The sequence below is a fragment of the Balearica regulorum genome, chromosome 1 (assembly GCF_011004875.1).
Source record: "Balearica regulorum gibbericeps isolate bBalReg1 chromosome 1, bBalReg1.pri, whole genome shotgun sequence".
Taxonomy (NCBI): Eukaryota; Metazoa; Chordata; class Aves; order Gruiformes; family Gruidae; genus Balearica; species Balearica regulorum.
In genome coordinates this window covers 130,562,621-130,578,340 of record NC_046184.1, presented here as the reverse complement: position 1 = coordinate 130,578,340, position 15,720 = coordinate 130,562,621, and the positions used below count along the sequence as shown (strand labels likewise).

Here is a 15,720-nt window from a genome sequence, read left to right as displayed (position 1 = left end):
CCCATCTTCCTTTCTGCATCACACCCACTTGCTGCCCCAAATAAACCTACATTATCATGCCGTTACATATGCATAAAACATAAACATAGGACAAATCTTTTTTAGGCCTATCTTTGAACCGAACCAGGTCCCCATCCTGATCACCCTACCGAAGCAACGGCAGTATTTTACATATGCAGCATACACAGCACTAGCACAGAGTAACCGCGGGCCGAACCGGCCTGTCGTAAAGAAAAAAGGCAATCCCCTTTCCGCAGGAATACTTAGAAGCGCGGATTCCCCAGGCTGTCCCAGCAGCAGTGACTGAAAGCTGTAAGACCACCCACACGTCCTGCCTAGCGGTGCGTTTCAATCAGCCCCCCGCCCCAGGGCCTCCCCTCAGCGGCCCCGCGCCACCCTCAAGCCACGACCGTTACCCGGCGGCAGGCGCAAAGCGCCCTCCCGACGCCGCAGCCCCGCCCCGCGCATGCGCACGCATCTCTGGCGGAGCCGGCGCACGCGGAGAGGCCGCTGCAGCAGGCCCGGTTGCATCACCCGGCGCGAGGGCGACCGGGGTCCTTCTCGAGCCTGTCCCGCGGCGCGCCTGAGCCGCTCCCGCTCCGCGGCGGGTCCGGCAGCGGCCTCGCACAACCCAGCGCGGCGGATCCCTGAGGCGGGCGTCTGTCCCCCGGCTGGCGGGTGCCGGGCTGCGCGCCGGCGGCCCCGAGCGGAGCCGGGGGTCAGGCGGCCGCGCGAGTCTCCTCTCTTCCTTTTCGGGCCAAGATGGCGGGGGATGAGGCGGGAGTGACTCTGGGGCAGCCGCACCTCAGCCGGCAGGACCTCGCCACCTTGGTGAGACCCGTCCGCGGGGCGCCCAGGGGACGGGGGCAGGTGGCCGCGGGCGAGGACACCGAGGGGCAGCGGATGAGAGCGTCGGGACCGGGACGGCCGGGCGGGCCGTTGGGGGGGGGCGGGTGGTGGCGGCGGCGCTCGGAGGCTGAGGAGATCCGTGCCTCCCTCCAGGCCCCGCCGCGGCCGTTGTGGCCGGTGAGGTCTGAGGGGTCGCAGAAGGCCGTGGTGCTTTGGGGGGGGGGGGGGCGAGTTGCAGCACGCCGGGGCAGGGGGCAGGGGTGGATGGAGGTAGGCGCGGGGCAGAGCGGCGGCGCTGGGAGCAGGTCAGGCTGGTCGCAGCGGGTTTGGGTTGCCTGGGTGAGGCGCTTCGCTTGCTGTTGAGGTGAGTCCGAGGCTCGGGGGGTTGGCGTCCCGGCTTTGCGAGTGAAGCTCTTGTGAGACAGCGCTGGAGACGTGCAGTTTTTCCCTTGTAAGGGCTGTCCTGCTTAGTGGTATTAAAGGCTCTTCTCTCTCTGAAGTAGAACTATAAACTGGCACCCTGTTTCCTCAGAGAGCTAGATGGATTGGTTGCCAGCCCTATCTTGGTTGGTCTACCGAGAAAACTTTCTTGACTACCAAGAAAATCAGTTGCAGTGGTCTCTTGCTTTGGTAGTCTTGCCTATTAAATGTCTCACTTATTGCACATATATGCAGACAAAACCAGTGGAAAACCCTATTGCTGCCTTTTGGTGTTCAGCAATCTAGAAAACCTTATTTGTCTTTACAGTAATAATGTTTGAGATTCTTGGGGTTTGAGCACAAGAATTCTTTTTGTGCTATAGCTAAGCATGTTGATATTCTGTAGTGAAGCATCTTAGTAATTTCAGAAAGTTTCTTTACTTCCTTTCATTGTTGACCATAGCGTTTACCAGTCAGAAAGAGCACAGATAGGCCTAGTTGGGAGGTCAGTGGGAATTACTTTTAAGTCTATTCTGTACTTTTTCATTTGGTCCTTGTACGCTTACAGTTGACTGGAGCTTATAGCTGAACTTAGCCTTATACCAGTCTTGAGGAAAAAATTGCATGCTTGCATAATTGTGTGCACCAGGAACAATTCTTTTGATGACGGGATTTGCATCATGTTTACCTGCTTATCACCCTACTAGATGCTGCCATCTGCAGGTCATATTCCCATGGTTGATTTCAGTGCATGTAGTCGTTTTCAAGAAATAGAAATTTAATTGCCTGTGTTAGGTGGACAAAACTTGGTTTGTATTAAACTTGAATATTTTATTCATGTAATATTTAATAATAGAATGAGGGAGCTTACATTTGATTGTACTTGCATGTAACAGTGTAAACAATATATGCTTTAGTGGAAATGTGTGTGTGTGTTATTTGTATTTTAGCAAAATATGTATACCCTATCCTGCGCTGAGGTCTCTTTTGGCATTGTGACTCTTTGCTTAATCTGAGCGGGTCATCCATATGAATTCAGTTCAAGATGGAAATTAACTGTGTAAACAGTTTCAAAAATGGTACAGAGGAACATTTCAGTGGCTTTCAACATTTGTCCAGTATTTGCACAAACAGCTTTAAAAAACCCAAAATAACTCAGAGTTGTCTTTTTAACTATATGGAATGTATTTGTAAGTGTTTTGATTTGGCAGGTGCTACCAGTAGGTTCATGCAACAGTCTGTTTAGGCCAGCAGAATTTTTGTCTGGAACCTAAAGCAGCAATAACAGTATTTGAGGAAAAAGTAGCTGTTTAAAAAAAAAAAAAGAAAGAAAAAAACCCAACCCCCCCCCCAAAACCCAAACAAACAGCAAACCAAAATTCAGTCCACGGCGCTAATGAAATCTCTGGACCTACTGACTCCAAAGTGTTAGTAGTAATTATATATTGATTATAATGGAACCTTATACCAGTTAAACAACTGTCTATTGACAAACCTTTGTTTGTAAAACATGGGTGCAAGTCACTGTGTAGCCCATGGAAAATTAATTTGAATTTACCTGTTGCATAATGTAAGTTTGGGGATAGGTAAGGGGTGTTTTGTGTGTTAGAGCTTCTTTTGAGGTTTTTTGGTTTGTTCACTTCCATCTTTAACACCTTGCAGCCTATACTGATTTACAACCAGTGTTTTGATTTACAACCTATACTGATTTACAAGCAGGATTTTGTTCACTTTTTATCCTATTTCATATACTTAAGAGATTGGAATGCATATCTAGAATTATTTTAATGATCTCGGTTGGATTTTGCTGAATAGAACTACTGGATAATTTTAAAGAAAATACATATAGTACTCTCTAAACATTTAGATACAAGAAGAATAAATTCTAACATCTCCCTCATACAGGATGTTACCAAGTTGACGCCTCTTTCACCAGAAGTCATCAGCAGACAAGCAACAATTAATATAGGTAAAAACAAACTTCTGAAAAAAGAGGGGTGCCTTAATGTGACTAGTGCTCAAGCAGTAGCATGTGGTACCTATGTGAGAACATTTTTAAGAAATTGTTACTGAAACAGACAGTGATACAGTGGTTTTATTACAAATTTTAGCAAGGTGCAAGAAGAGTCTTGTCATACCCTTTTAACTTGAAAAGCACCAGTTTTACTTGAAGAATACTATTGAATGAAGTGGGGAATAGTGGCTAAAGCAAAGTTTATCTTCTCTTAAAATTAAGCATTGAAATTAATTTCATGAAAATGCAAAGTTCTGTCCATTGGGATCTCAGTTTAGAATCTTGTTTGTTTTAGCAAAAATGATCATAAAACCCATACATGCTTCTGATGGGATCTCTGGACTTAATGCCTATGGAGAGTTTGGGGTAATTGTGTTGATCGTAATGGAACATTGCAGAAAATTAAAAAAATAGTTTATTAACAAACTTTTGTTTTTAAAACACAGGTACAATTGGCCATGTAGCCCATGGAAAGTCGACAGTAGTCAAAGCTATATCTGGAGTTCATACTGTCAGATTTAAAAATGAACTGGAAAGAAATATCACAATCAAGCTGGGTTATGCTAATGCAAAGGTGAGTCATTACTATAAATTTAGCAAATATGTTGCTAATAAATTTCAGGGTGGATGTAAGCTTGTAAGTAACTAACCCTTGATGAATTAAACTTTTTCTCAATTTTTAAAAATTACTTACAGATTTACAAGCTGGATGACCCAAGCTGTTCCCGGCCAGAATGTTACCGATCCTGTGGAAGTAGTACCCCAGATGAGTTCCCTACAGATATTCCTGGCACCAAAGGGAACTTTAAACTCGTCAGGTAACTGCTGTAAAATGAATAGAATAAATTGTGTTTTCTTCCTTTTACGTAACTGAAAATAGCCAGGATTGAGCTGCAAGCTGAATGTATTGTTATGGCAGACTACGTGTTCTTAGATGCTGGGCACCCCTCATCTAAGGTATCATCTAAACGGCTTTGTTTTTATTAGTTGTGATGCACAGTCCACGTAGAGCACAACTATGTCTTCTGTCCTCAGGTATTTGCAGGACTCTGAAGTGGATTTTTTTTTTTTTTTCCTGCTATTAATATAAGTGTATTTTAAAGCCACTAGAGTGAGAACTAATGTGGGCCTCACAAATGCATCTTTAAAATTCCTTTCTGGAAGGTGACCTTTGTTAAACTTTTTCTTCCTAGAGGCAGAAAAGTTTTCAAAGTTCTTAAACTGAATATATGAAAGCCTGACGCTTTATGTGAGATCAGGCCTCTAACTGGAGGCCGGGTGTTCTTTATTTACTTCATTTCCAGTAAAGCATAGCATGGTTATTACGCAAGCATAGTAACCACAACAGTTGTTACTTGGGTCTTTACAGTGGTTGCTCAAATGAAGGTAGGCACAAAGACTGCTGTATGACAAGATTCCTAGTTCATGCTTATGTAAAAAATACACATAGTGCTGTAATCACGTATTTCCTTCCTTTCATCAGATTCCCAGTAGAGCACTTGTTCTAACAGTAACTTTTGTTGGAGTGTGACAGTCATGGAGCTATTGCTAAACTATTGGTTAAAGGCTTTGGATTCTTTGTCTTACTATTTATTTGCTTACATTAGATTTCTAACATTGTTAGCGAAGCAGCAATTTAGTCCCTTGCTTTTTGGTGGCATGCTACCAGGAAACAAGGATTCTTCACTGAATAGGTTCAGGCAAGAATGTAGTGAATCGACTATTATGATCTGCACAATAAAATCGTAAGGGTGGAACTAAGAGCTGTAACGTTGTCTCTGTAGATAAATCTTTGAAGTGAAGTGCAATTATAACTGCGTAATTAAAGACGCATAATTTTCTAACATCGGAGAATGTGAGGCGTCTTTTAAAAGATATAAGTCCTGGTTGGTGTGGGGTTTTTTGTTTGTTTGTTTGAGGTTTTACAAGTAAATTTGTGAAATATTAAAGCAATATCTAGTATGGGTATATGATATTGAATCTTAAAACTCAGACAAACTATTCAGTAGCTGTTCAGTATTCTCTGTGTTCTTTTAGAACCTTTTTTGAAAATACTTTTAAGGTATTACTTCTCAGCGTCTGTCTTGAAATGTTTGTTTCTCTGTTTTAAGGATACTTCTAACTTTGGTGTCTGCCTAGCTACTTAAATAAATCAGTCAGATAAATTGTTGATAATTGGCTTTTGGACTTCTTTTTAACCTTCTTCTACAACAGGCATGTCTCTTTTGTGGATTGTCCTGGGCATGATATTTTGATGGCTACCATGTTGAACGGTGCAGCAGTAATGGATGCAGCTTTACTGTTGATAGGTAATGATTGCTACACAAAAGGAGAGCTTTATCTTTTAATATCATGAAGCAACTTTGTATGGGTTTTAAAATTTATTGGGGCAGGGTGACTAAGCCAAGTGAATGCTTTTGAGATGTGTTAAAGAAAATAAAGTGATGCTACAATGAAAATGTACCCTAACAAACTGTTTAAAAAAAAATAATTGCTATATATACTCATTAGTCTGGTAGCTGTCCCAACTGATTGAAAATTAATTAGGTAAGATGAAACCTTGTAGTGGTATAGTATTTACTGTAAAATTTATGTAATTTTATGGAAATAGATTAGCTACAGGTACATTTTGAGTTTCTGTGAAGCTTCAGTTTGCTTTAAATCTGTAGCCTTTGCAATATAGGAGAGTCCACAAACTTCAGTGCAAACAATAAACCCAGACGAATATAAGCAAAATCAAGGTACAGGAGATTTATCTTGATTTAGACAGTCTGATGTCTGAAAACCTAAAGGATGGAATAAATCAAGCAGACCCAAGTAAGCTGTCAGTGTCTTCGGAAATTTTAGATGTGCGTTTCTACCGGGAGCAAGTAGAATGGGGGAATCACTCTGGCAACCTCTCATCTGTCATATATAGTGTGGATGCTACAGCCAGCCGTTCTGGGGAAGACTAGGTGCTTATTGACTTGGATGCTTCACATGTAGCTTACTGAGAGGTGACTTTTTTTTAAATTTTTATAAAGATACAATGGAAAGTAGATGTCATAACTGTAGGAGTTTTGTCTATCTTTATAGTTTCTATATTGTAGTCACTTTTCTTCTTTCAGCTGGTAATGAGTCATGCCCTCAACCCCAGACCTCAGAACATCTAGCTGCTATAGAAATCATGAAACTGAAACACATTTTGATTCTACAGAATAAGATTGATTTAGTGAAGGAGAGCCAGGCTAAAGAACAGTATGAACAGATTCTTGCATTTGTACAAGGTAAGTTTTCAGCAGCAGAAATACAGTTAGTGGTGGAAATTTTTCAGTGTTGGGACATGGACATAGTGGTTTTCTATATGTTTATAGAAAAGCTCCTCTTACTTAGATGATGCCAGTGTACATAGTCTGTTAATCTCAAAAATAGGCCTTTGGAGTTGTGCTTCTTACCTGTTTCCAACTGCTTATGTACAGTAGCGTTATGGCTGTTGGTCAGAGCTCTTGGTGTAAAACTAATAGCAATAGCTCTTGTCTGCTAGCTTTCACTGAATTTGTGGTTTCTTCTTGCTATTGTCTCTTCTTGGATTGTTTCTTTGCTAGAGATTGTACTGTGATTTTTACTGCAGTGCAGTATTTGTTAGGGGCACCTTGTAGGTATAAGTGCCTTAGTTACTTTAATCACAAAATATTGATCTCTCATCTCTCTGTCTAGTTCAGAAAGGTTTATCCTACTCTATCCATGAAGTTCTGCTCAGCTTTAGTCTAGTGCTTTGAGCTTCATCTTTCCCAGGAGCTTCCACTGTTTTCCCTGCTTATCTGCTCTAGCTGGGGTATATGAAAAGCTGCAGAGGTAGATTGTCACCATCAAAAGTAGCAACGGGTCCCTTTTTTTTTTTTTTTCCCAGTTCAGAATTGTTGCCTCACAGAAGCTGTTCATAATGGCTATGTCAGAGTGGCTTGATGTGTAAATTTGGAATTGTTTGCAAAAACTGGAGTTATTGCAGGAAACATACATAGATGTAATTAAAACTAATAATATTTAACAAGCCTTGATATCTATGTAAATCCTTCCATAAAATTAGGATTTTTCCAATGTATATATTTGTATTGCAAAACTACAAAAACATAGATCATAAAATTGATAGGAATTTTAGTTCGTCACAATGAAATCTGACCGTAAAATTAATACTGATGTATCAAATACTGAGATGGAAATTATCTTAAGAATATTCTGATCACAATGTAAGAAGTGAATTCTCCCTTAGAGCAGAAGATTATCTTGCACAATGTTCAGAGAGCAACTGTAAAGCTTCTCAGTACACCATTATCCAAACACAACACAACTGCCTCGAAAAGCGGGTCTGGCTGGTTTGAGCTAAAATGTTGAAGGGAAGGATAAATGTTCTGGTACTCACTGCTTTGGGAAATACATATAAAATGTGCCTTGAAATTCATTAGTATTTTTAACAATGACAGAACACTTGCTCATGTTGCTGTAAATACTATATTAAGGCTTGATGTTGAACCTGATTTTATTTTAGGTACAGTTGCAGAAGGAGCTCCCATAATTCCAATCTCAGCACAGCTGAAATACAACATTGAGGTAGTTTGTGAGTATATAGTGAAGAAAATCCCAGTCCCTTTGCGAGACTTCACATCTGAACCAAGGCTTATTGGTATGTAAATGCTTAGGTCTGGCCTTTCATGGCTAACCATTTCCTATATGTGTCTACACTTGAAATAGCATGTTGCTGAATTCTCTAAAGAGGTAGATTTAAAAGGAGCATTTAGTGTGCTCTTCTTTTAAAACTTGCATGTTTTCTGAGAGCTGTCTTGTTTGTTCATAGCTAATTGCTATAGTTAAATCTATTTGAGGTAATTGCTGGGGTTTTTGCATATTCTATGTGTATGACAGCACTAAAATGCAATAAATATTAAAAACTTACCCATGTCTTAAAACATTCCTGTAGTTTCTATGAATTTAAATTTGATTTAACGAAGTGCTGACAAACTGTTGAATTTGAAAATTAAATTATTTCCATGAAAACCTGACAGGTAGCCTGGTTAGATTTTCTGTGTTAGAGTCCTGTCTCCTGGAAGTCTCAGGCTTTGTCCAGAATATTTTAAAATTCAGTTCCACTACAATGAATCCATTTGTTTGCTCCCCCCCCCCCAAAAAAAACCACCAAACATGGGAGACCTATAAAATACATGTTCAGAAGGCATAAAAACTGACTGCATTAAAACAAGGTTACAATATCCACAGTTGGCATTGTGAATATTGAAGGGGCTTTTTTAATATAGTTGATCATTGCATTGTGTTTCAGGTACTGATATTTAACTTAATTTTTGCTATCCAGAAACCATTTAAAAGGCCATTTATGTATATGAGCAGCTTAAATGGTTTTGAGAACAAAATCAACTATATACTTAAAAATTCAGAATAAAATATTCATCATAATTCAGGGATAACACTAAAATATGTTTTATAATATTTAGAAATATGTGTATACCTTATTAAGAATAATATTAAGAATTGCTAAAGAAAGGCACTAATGCTTTTAAAAACTAATCTTAAATATAAATGTGGTTATGGTCTATTCTTTTCAGTAATTAGATCTTTTGATGTCAACAAGCCTGGCTGTGAAGTTGATGACCTTAAGGGGGGTGTAGCTGGTGGCAGTATTCTAAAGGGTGTTTTAAAGGTAACCTTTTCCCTCTCTTGTCTGTATATTTGTAATGATAATAATGAGTAGAATTTTTGCATGCTTAGTACAAAATTAATGTTTATAATTGAGTGGGTTTGAAACTAGAATACAGTCGGATAGCACCCATCCGTTCTGTGCTTCAATTTTATTTTCCAGTTTGAAAATATTGGAACAAGAAACACTGATTTTTATTTTTTATATGTACTGTTGTTACCATAGCCTTAACTTTTGCTAATAATTATACTGATTTCATTGCTTACAAAAATTGAGGGAGCTATTTTTTTATTTTTTCAGTCCTATCACTTTTACTTGCTGAATTACTGGGGGGAAAGAGGGGACCAAAAGAACTTTAAAGGTACCCCTGAAGTGTGTGTGGGTTCCCACAGGTCCCACTTCCCCATTTAAGTATTCTGTGTATTTTGATTTTTTTATTTTCCTTGTGGGATACTGTCAATAGATGGAAACTTTAAAAGTTGCTCTGTTAGGCTGGAAAGCAAACTACATCTTTGAACATTTATACAATTTGTATTTTCTTTGTGTTGCAGTTTATTGATGCTGATCAGTTACACCAATTGAATTAACTCTTTTTTTCTCAGGGCTGTAACATTTCTAAATAAAATGTCATTTTAAAAAATTAAACTAAAATTTAAATACTGGAATTAAAGCTGGTAAATACCCTTTGCTAAAGCAGTTTTGTAAATTGTATTGAAGAGAAAATCAGTTGTTACGTTGGCTGTAAGACACAGAGCTTTCAGCATTGTTCAATTTGCAGTAAACGGTGCAACAGAAGTCCTAGAAATTCTACAATAGCCCAGAACCACAGCCTTGTATAAATAGTAGATCTTGGGATAAATAGGTCTTATCTGTGACTAGTAATTAGCTTTATGTTCCTGTGAAACAACCAGTTAATCACTTTTTCACTGCTGTAATTAGGTGGGTCAGGAAATTGAGGTGCGGCCTGGCATTGTGTCCAAGGACAGTGAAGGAAAACTCATGTGCAAGCCGATCTTTTCCAAAATTGTGTCCCTCTTTGCCGAACACAATGATCTGCAATATGCTGCTCCAGGAGGTCTTATAGGTAAGAATATTCTCTAATGAAAAGATTTATTTCTTCATGCTTATTGAAAACACTTGGTTTCATTCAACAGTTAATCTCAGTGTAGTAAACTAAAAGGCTATGAGCAATTTCAGATAATTCATGTATGTAAAGAGAGACAGCATGGGTGTGAAAATTAGACATTTAATAAATAAATAATTTTCTTGACTGTCACTGGCCAACGCAGATCAAAGTGCATTGTTAATTGTAGTGGCTTTAACAGTAGAATATTTTTTTGTCTGTTTAGACAGAGCTCACAGTCTTGCTGACATTCTGAAAGTGCTGTCCAGGTAATAGGGAATTCCTAGCACATTCTCAGTTTGTTGTTTTTAGATCTCCTTCAAATATTTTAATACATACATGTGACAGCTACCTTCCAGTTACTCCTTGTGCCTTTCCTTGTGTTGTAGGTGTTGGAACTAAGATTGATCCAACTTTGTGTCGGGCTGACCGAATGGTGGGCCAAGTTCTTGGTGCAGTTGGAGCACTGCCGGAAATATTTACAGAGCTAGAAATTTCCTATTTCTTGCTGAGACGACTATTAGGTGTGCGCACTGAAGGAGACAAGAAAGCTGCAAAGGTCTGTACTCCTTTTTCAGTCTTTGCTGATTTCTCTTCTTGTGCTAAGTTTTATTAGTATATGCATTCTTTGATCTTACCTAGTAGTTTTGTCTTCCTGTTCATATACACTTGTCACTGAACTTACGTGTTTTTTAAATATTGTAGAAGAATGCTTTTCAGAGGAGAAGGAACTCATATCAGAGTCGTGTAAAGTAGCATTAAGTATTTATGTGTCCTGGAGTTAGGTATTCTTCTAAACATACTCAATAGTTGTCTTCCTTTGCCATCGGTCTATTCATTTGTGCAATGATTAGTTTTATACACGTACTGATCTACTTAATACTTACCTGGTTTTTGTAGATCCTCTCTCTGAAGAACATTTTGAAGTTAAGTATTTTTGAAACACTCTAGTTGAAAAGAAACTGAATTTGATGCACAGCACAGTCTCATGTTCTGTGGTCCTTTTTACACAAACTAAAAGGTCCTAGTTTTCCCTGTTAGCATTAAAATCTATAAACTGTTTCATGCAACAGTAAGTTAAGTGCTTCAGTGCTCTCTTTATCCTGTGAAATGAATTATTTTTTGAGAAATCATTTTGATGTATGTAGGCCTAAGGGAGATGAGAATATCCAGATTATTGTTATGGTATAACTTTCCAGTTTATAGCATTATCTGAGACTGTTTTCACTTTTCATACAGTATGTGCAGTCTTCAGTATCTTTCATAGAAAACGCAGAGAAATCCCAAGAAAGTATATCATACCAAGAACCTGCAGTACTACAGGGACAACATATTTACATATTTGTCCTTTCACCTATAAACTTTATCCACTGACACTGTTGTGCATGGTTCGTGTGATATTTATAGTTTCTGCATTTCTCAGCTATATCTTTTTGTGGCAGCTAGGTAGTAGACAATACTCAATATTGTCTGTGGTATATTTTTTAAGTACTAAAGCTTATGTTTCAGAGTTTTATATGTCTGTCTCCAGGTGCAAAAATTATCGAAGAATGAAGTTTTAATGGTAAACATAGGATCCTTATCTACTGGAGGGAGAGTCAGTGCAGTAAAAGCTGATTTGGGGAAGATTGTGCTAACTAACCCAGTCTGCACAGAAGTGGGAGAAAAAATTGCCCTGAGTCGAAGAGTTGAGAAACACTGGCGGTAAGTTAGTGCTAAATTGCTAGAGTACCTTGTTGTTATATTGCTAACAAAAAAATACATGGATCTGATTTTGCTCTAGAATAGGTAATTGTATGTCTGTTTTAAAAATTCCTCTGGATTCTCCTAAAACATTGACACCATTATTGTGGGATGTTTTGTTTTATTTAATTTCTAGCCTCTTAAAAGCAGCATTATAGTGCGTAGATGTCTATTACTTAAAAGACAAGGAAACATCTGAGGTTCGTGGTTTTTTGCCAGAACAGCCATGCTTTAGCTGAGCTAAAAGTAGACTATCTTGGCAGCACAGTTTGAAAATTCTAGTAATGCTGAGCCAAAGCTTGTCTTATACACACCTAAGTCAGTGATGTTCAACCTGTGGAGCTGTATGCAACTTCTAGCACAATCTTGAAGTAATAGCCGGGGAATGGAGAAGGGACATTCTAAGGTTCAAGTATTTTGTGTACTATGAGCAAAGAGGGGAAAAAAAAAAGTATCAACTGGATTGACCCATTCAAATTAGAACTATAAAATGGAAGCATCTGGAGGCTGAAAATGATGAGCAGAATTTGTTGATGATCCACTTTAAGCTTGATGCCATACTTCTCTTTAGATGATTATGCATACCGTACCTGTTTACGCATTCCATAAGACTACATAAGTATCATAAGGGTATTTAGATTCATTGACCCTGCACAGCTTTTGTAGTATGAGGAGAAAGTGTAAGGGAACGTAGCCATTCATACAAGAAGTCCCTACTGTATGGAAAAAAAACAAGCTTTAAATATCCATGGATGTGTGTTTCTTTTTCAGGTCAACAGGAAAGTGTAGATGAGAATTCAGTGCTTGCTGTCTCGGAGCTAGCTGACAAATCAGGAAAGAGATTATTCCCTGAAAAATACCCCAAGGAAAATATAACATCTCTTGAACAGGAGGGAGGGAAATGAGAGAAAGAGAGAGGAAGAAAAAAAAAGACGATGACTAGGACCCAAGTTAAGGCAGGGAAAGCAAAAGGAAGAGGAGAAACTATTTATATTGGAAATTACACTTTTTGAGCTATAGACTGACAGCCTGTGTAAATTTTAATCTGAGTTTTGTTACTTCTCTAGATTACTTCCCACTTGAAAAACATGACCAAATTTTGTCAAAAAGCCCACTTCTCTCTGGTTTATGGGGTGGACAAGTAATGGCAGCCTGCTATAAAGATCCTGTTATTAAAAAATCACCTTCTGTGCTGTATTAAAAGGACAAAGGGACAACATAAAGAAACTGAAAGTTGAGAAAAGGGAAAAGAGGCAAACTGGGAAGAACAGCATAATAAAATCCAGCTGGAGTAAAGATAACATACGGTTGGTACTGTGAAAAGGAACTGGTAGCCTGAGGCAATGGAGTACTGAAAAGATGGAAGAAAGTGAGAAAACGAGATGAACAGGAAGTATGAAGTAGCAAATAAATATATAGAAGCATAGACGTTAAACAGCAAATGGCCAAACAAACAGGATACACTAGTGATTCCAAAGAACAATGAATTCAAAGGTGGATTAATTAAAACCTATGGATATAATCCCAAAAAGTGGGAAGTGCTGGGCTAATACACTTCAGTTCCTTTTCTGGTGTCCAGAGACAGGCTCTGCTGCTTAGCAAAGTAAATCAAGATGCACATGTGGTTCCTGAATATCTCCTTGCCAGAAATTGGAAGCTTTTTAAAGGCAGTTGTACGAATAACATGGACTGCCTGCTCAGTGTGGAAATGGACATAATGTTATCTTCTTTTTAAAAGCATATTTTTCTGAGGCAACAGTGACCTATAAAAGGGTCCTTAATGTTATTGAATATAAATAGTAGAACTTACCTGAGAGTTGAGTTACCTTTATACGTTACATGTTCGTCAAGAATGACAGCTCTGTTTATAATCTTACTGTCATCTTGTCTGAATTTTCACATTTTCTTTTCTATTTGAAAGTAATGCAGCACTGCAAGCGGAGGTGAGAATAGATCAAGCTGAGAATAGATTTACAGTGCACCAGTTACAACACTTTCAGATTTTTAGCTTCCTGTTCAAAGGTACATCCTTAGCTGATTACGAACATAGAAATGTTCTCTGTCCCTCATCCTTTTTTACCGTTTCCACTAACCAACCAGTCGTAGATCTTGTAGGATATTTTAGGTGGCAGAGAGGTGGAGAAAATTCAAAATGTGAGAACTGAAGGCATAGGAATGACAGAAGGATGTTGATTTATCCTCAATATTTCTGACTGCTATTAAAAGTAATATAAACTGTTTTTCTTTTTGCAGTTTAATTGGTTGGGGTCAAATCAGAAGAGGAGTGACAATCAAGCCAACTGTTGACGATGACTGAAGAACAAAAGAGAGTGCTTCATTTTTAAAGATGAAGTGCCTATTTCTATTTTGGAGGGGGTATATTTTCACAGTGAAAGTGGAAGCTGTGCAAACATTATCTGTGAGTTGTATGGCTGTCCTTGTACATTTGATTGAATTTTACCCTCTTACTAAAATACTAGTCACTATCACCATTAAAAGTGTAAAAGAATTGGCGTAGAAGTGGATTTAATTATCCACATTTCAGTAGAAATTAATTGTACATGTCCCATGGCATGTCTAATTTATGTTATTTTGTGGTTCAGACATATCTGTTTAATATCAGTCAAGCCAGCCCCAGTGTAACACACAAACCATAAATCTGGTATTGAAATAAAATATTGCTTATTTTCATTAATACATTTTTTTTTCCTGAGTAACAAAAGACTGTGCTGATTGTTCAACCAGTACAAGAATTAAAAACAAAGAAAACAAACTCTCCTTGGAGACTAGTACCCTTTGTGCACAACATCTTGTTTTGTTTAGACAGCTGTTTACAGCAAGAACTTTTGTCCTTAGTTTTTATGGTTCTGAGGTTAGGGTTCTAGCTGGATTACACTTCATTAATTAGGATGGCAATGTTCATAGAATCACAGAATGGTTTGGGTTGGAAGGGACCTTAAAGATCATCTGGTTCCAACCCCCCTGCCATGGGCAGGGACACTCTCCACTAGACCACGTTGCCCAGAGCCCCATCCAACCTGGTCTTAAACACTTCCAGGCATGGGGCATCCACAGCCTCTCTGGGCAACCTCTTCCAGTGCCTCACCACTCTCACAGTAAAGAATTTCTTTCTAACATCTCATCTAAATGTTGACTGACTTACATTTGTCAGTTCTATTGTTATAAGGAGTTTTGATTAAACCCCCAGAGAAAAACTACAAGTAAACTGGATCTGAACTGGCAATACTGGTTTTTACCTTATTTTAGAATGGATTTACAAAAAGAATGTGATTAATTTGAAACATTGGTGGTTTTCATCATGGAACTCTGTGTGAGTGACCTGAGGGCTCTTTATACGTTAAGAGTAAATGACTTATTTCAAAGGTATACTGAGCAAATACTAGCTATGATCTTGAACTGTAAAACACCTGGGAAAGGCTGTAGAAGGAAATGATCGGGGGGGTGTGTGGAATTCAGAATGAGGAAAAAGGTGTAAAACCATTTTTGCTTAGCTAGCCTGAATGACACTCCTCAGAGGGAAAACAGAATGTAATAAACTTGCTGTAGGGCGCTAATACTTTCATCCATTTAGGTTTAACTTCTTCATTTGGACTAATGTACATAGTTCTAGGTATTTTATATACTAGAGTATTTAGCAAGTCCTGCTACTTTCCATATTTTTATACAAAGTACTGTGTTCATTTTCAAAGCCTGGTTTCAGTCATGTTCAATATCTTCAAGGGTGTTTTGAAGGTAAGTACTGTTTCACTCATGAAAATGGACTTCGATGAAGCAATTTGAATTTTGTTCCCCATTTTTACAGTGTATTTTTTTGCCTTATTCCATCTACATTCCTGTACTCAGTTTCTCTGTTTGTAAAGTACT

General features: G+C 38.6%; 2 protein-coding genes across 10 annotated transcripts in view; one reads left to right on the top strand and one right to left on the bottom strand.

Annotated features, from left to right (window-relative positions):
- The window catches only part of KLHL15 (kelch like family member 15), a 29,881-nt gene extending 29,367 nt beyond the window's left edge, over positions 1-514 (bottom strand). For 7 of the 9 annotated variants that reach the window (XM_075775093.1, XM_075775097.1, XM_075775083.1 and 4 more), the window contains exon 1: positions 417-514. The gene's annotated coding sequence lies outside the window, so the exon portion shown is untranslated. The remainder of the gene's footprint in view (positions 1-416) is intronic. The other 2 variants (XM_075775130.1, XM_075775142.1) reach the window with 2 other exon arrangements.
- On the top strand, positions 453-14,530 carry EIF2S3 (eukaryotic translation initiation factor 2 subunit gamma). The gene is made up of 12 exons (XM_075775188.1): positions 453-831; positions 3,175-3,238; positions 3,730-3,857; positions 3,980-4,101; positions 5,498-5,592; positions 6,391-6,549; positions 7,809-7,943; positions 8,878-8,972; positions 9,909-10,053; positions 10,482-10,651; positions 11,624-11,796; positions 14,089-14,530. Exons 1-12 carry the CDS (start codon positions 763-765, stop codon positions 14,150-14,152), a joined length of 1,419 nt encoding a protein of 472 aa, XP_075631303.1. The 5' UTR covers positions 453-762; the 3' UTR covers positions 14,153-14,530.
- The last annotated feature ends 1,190 nt before the right edge of the window (positions 14,531-15,720 follow it).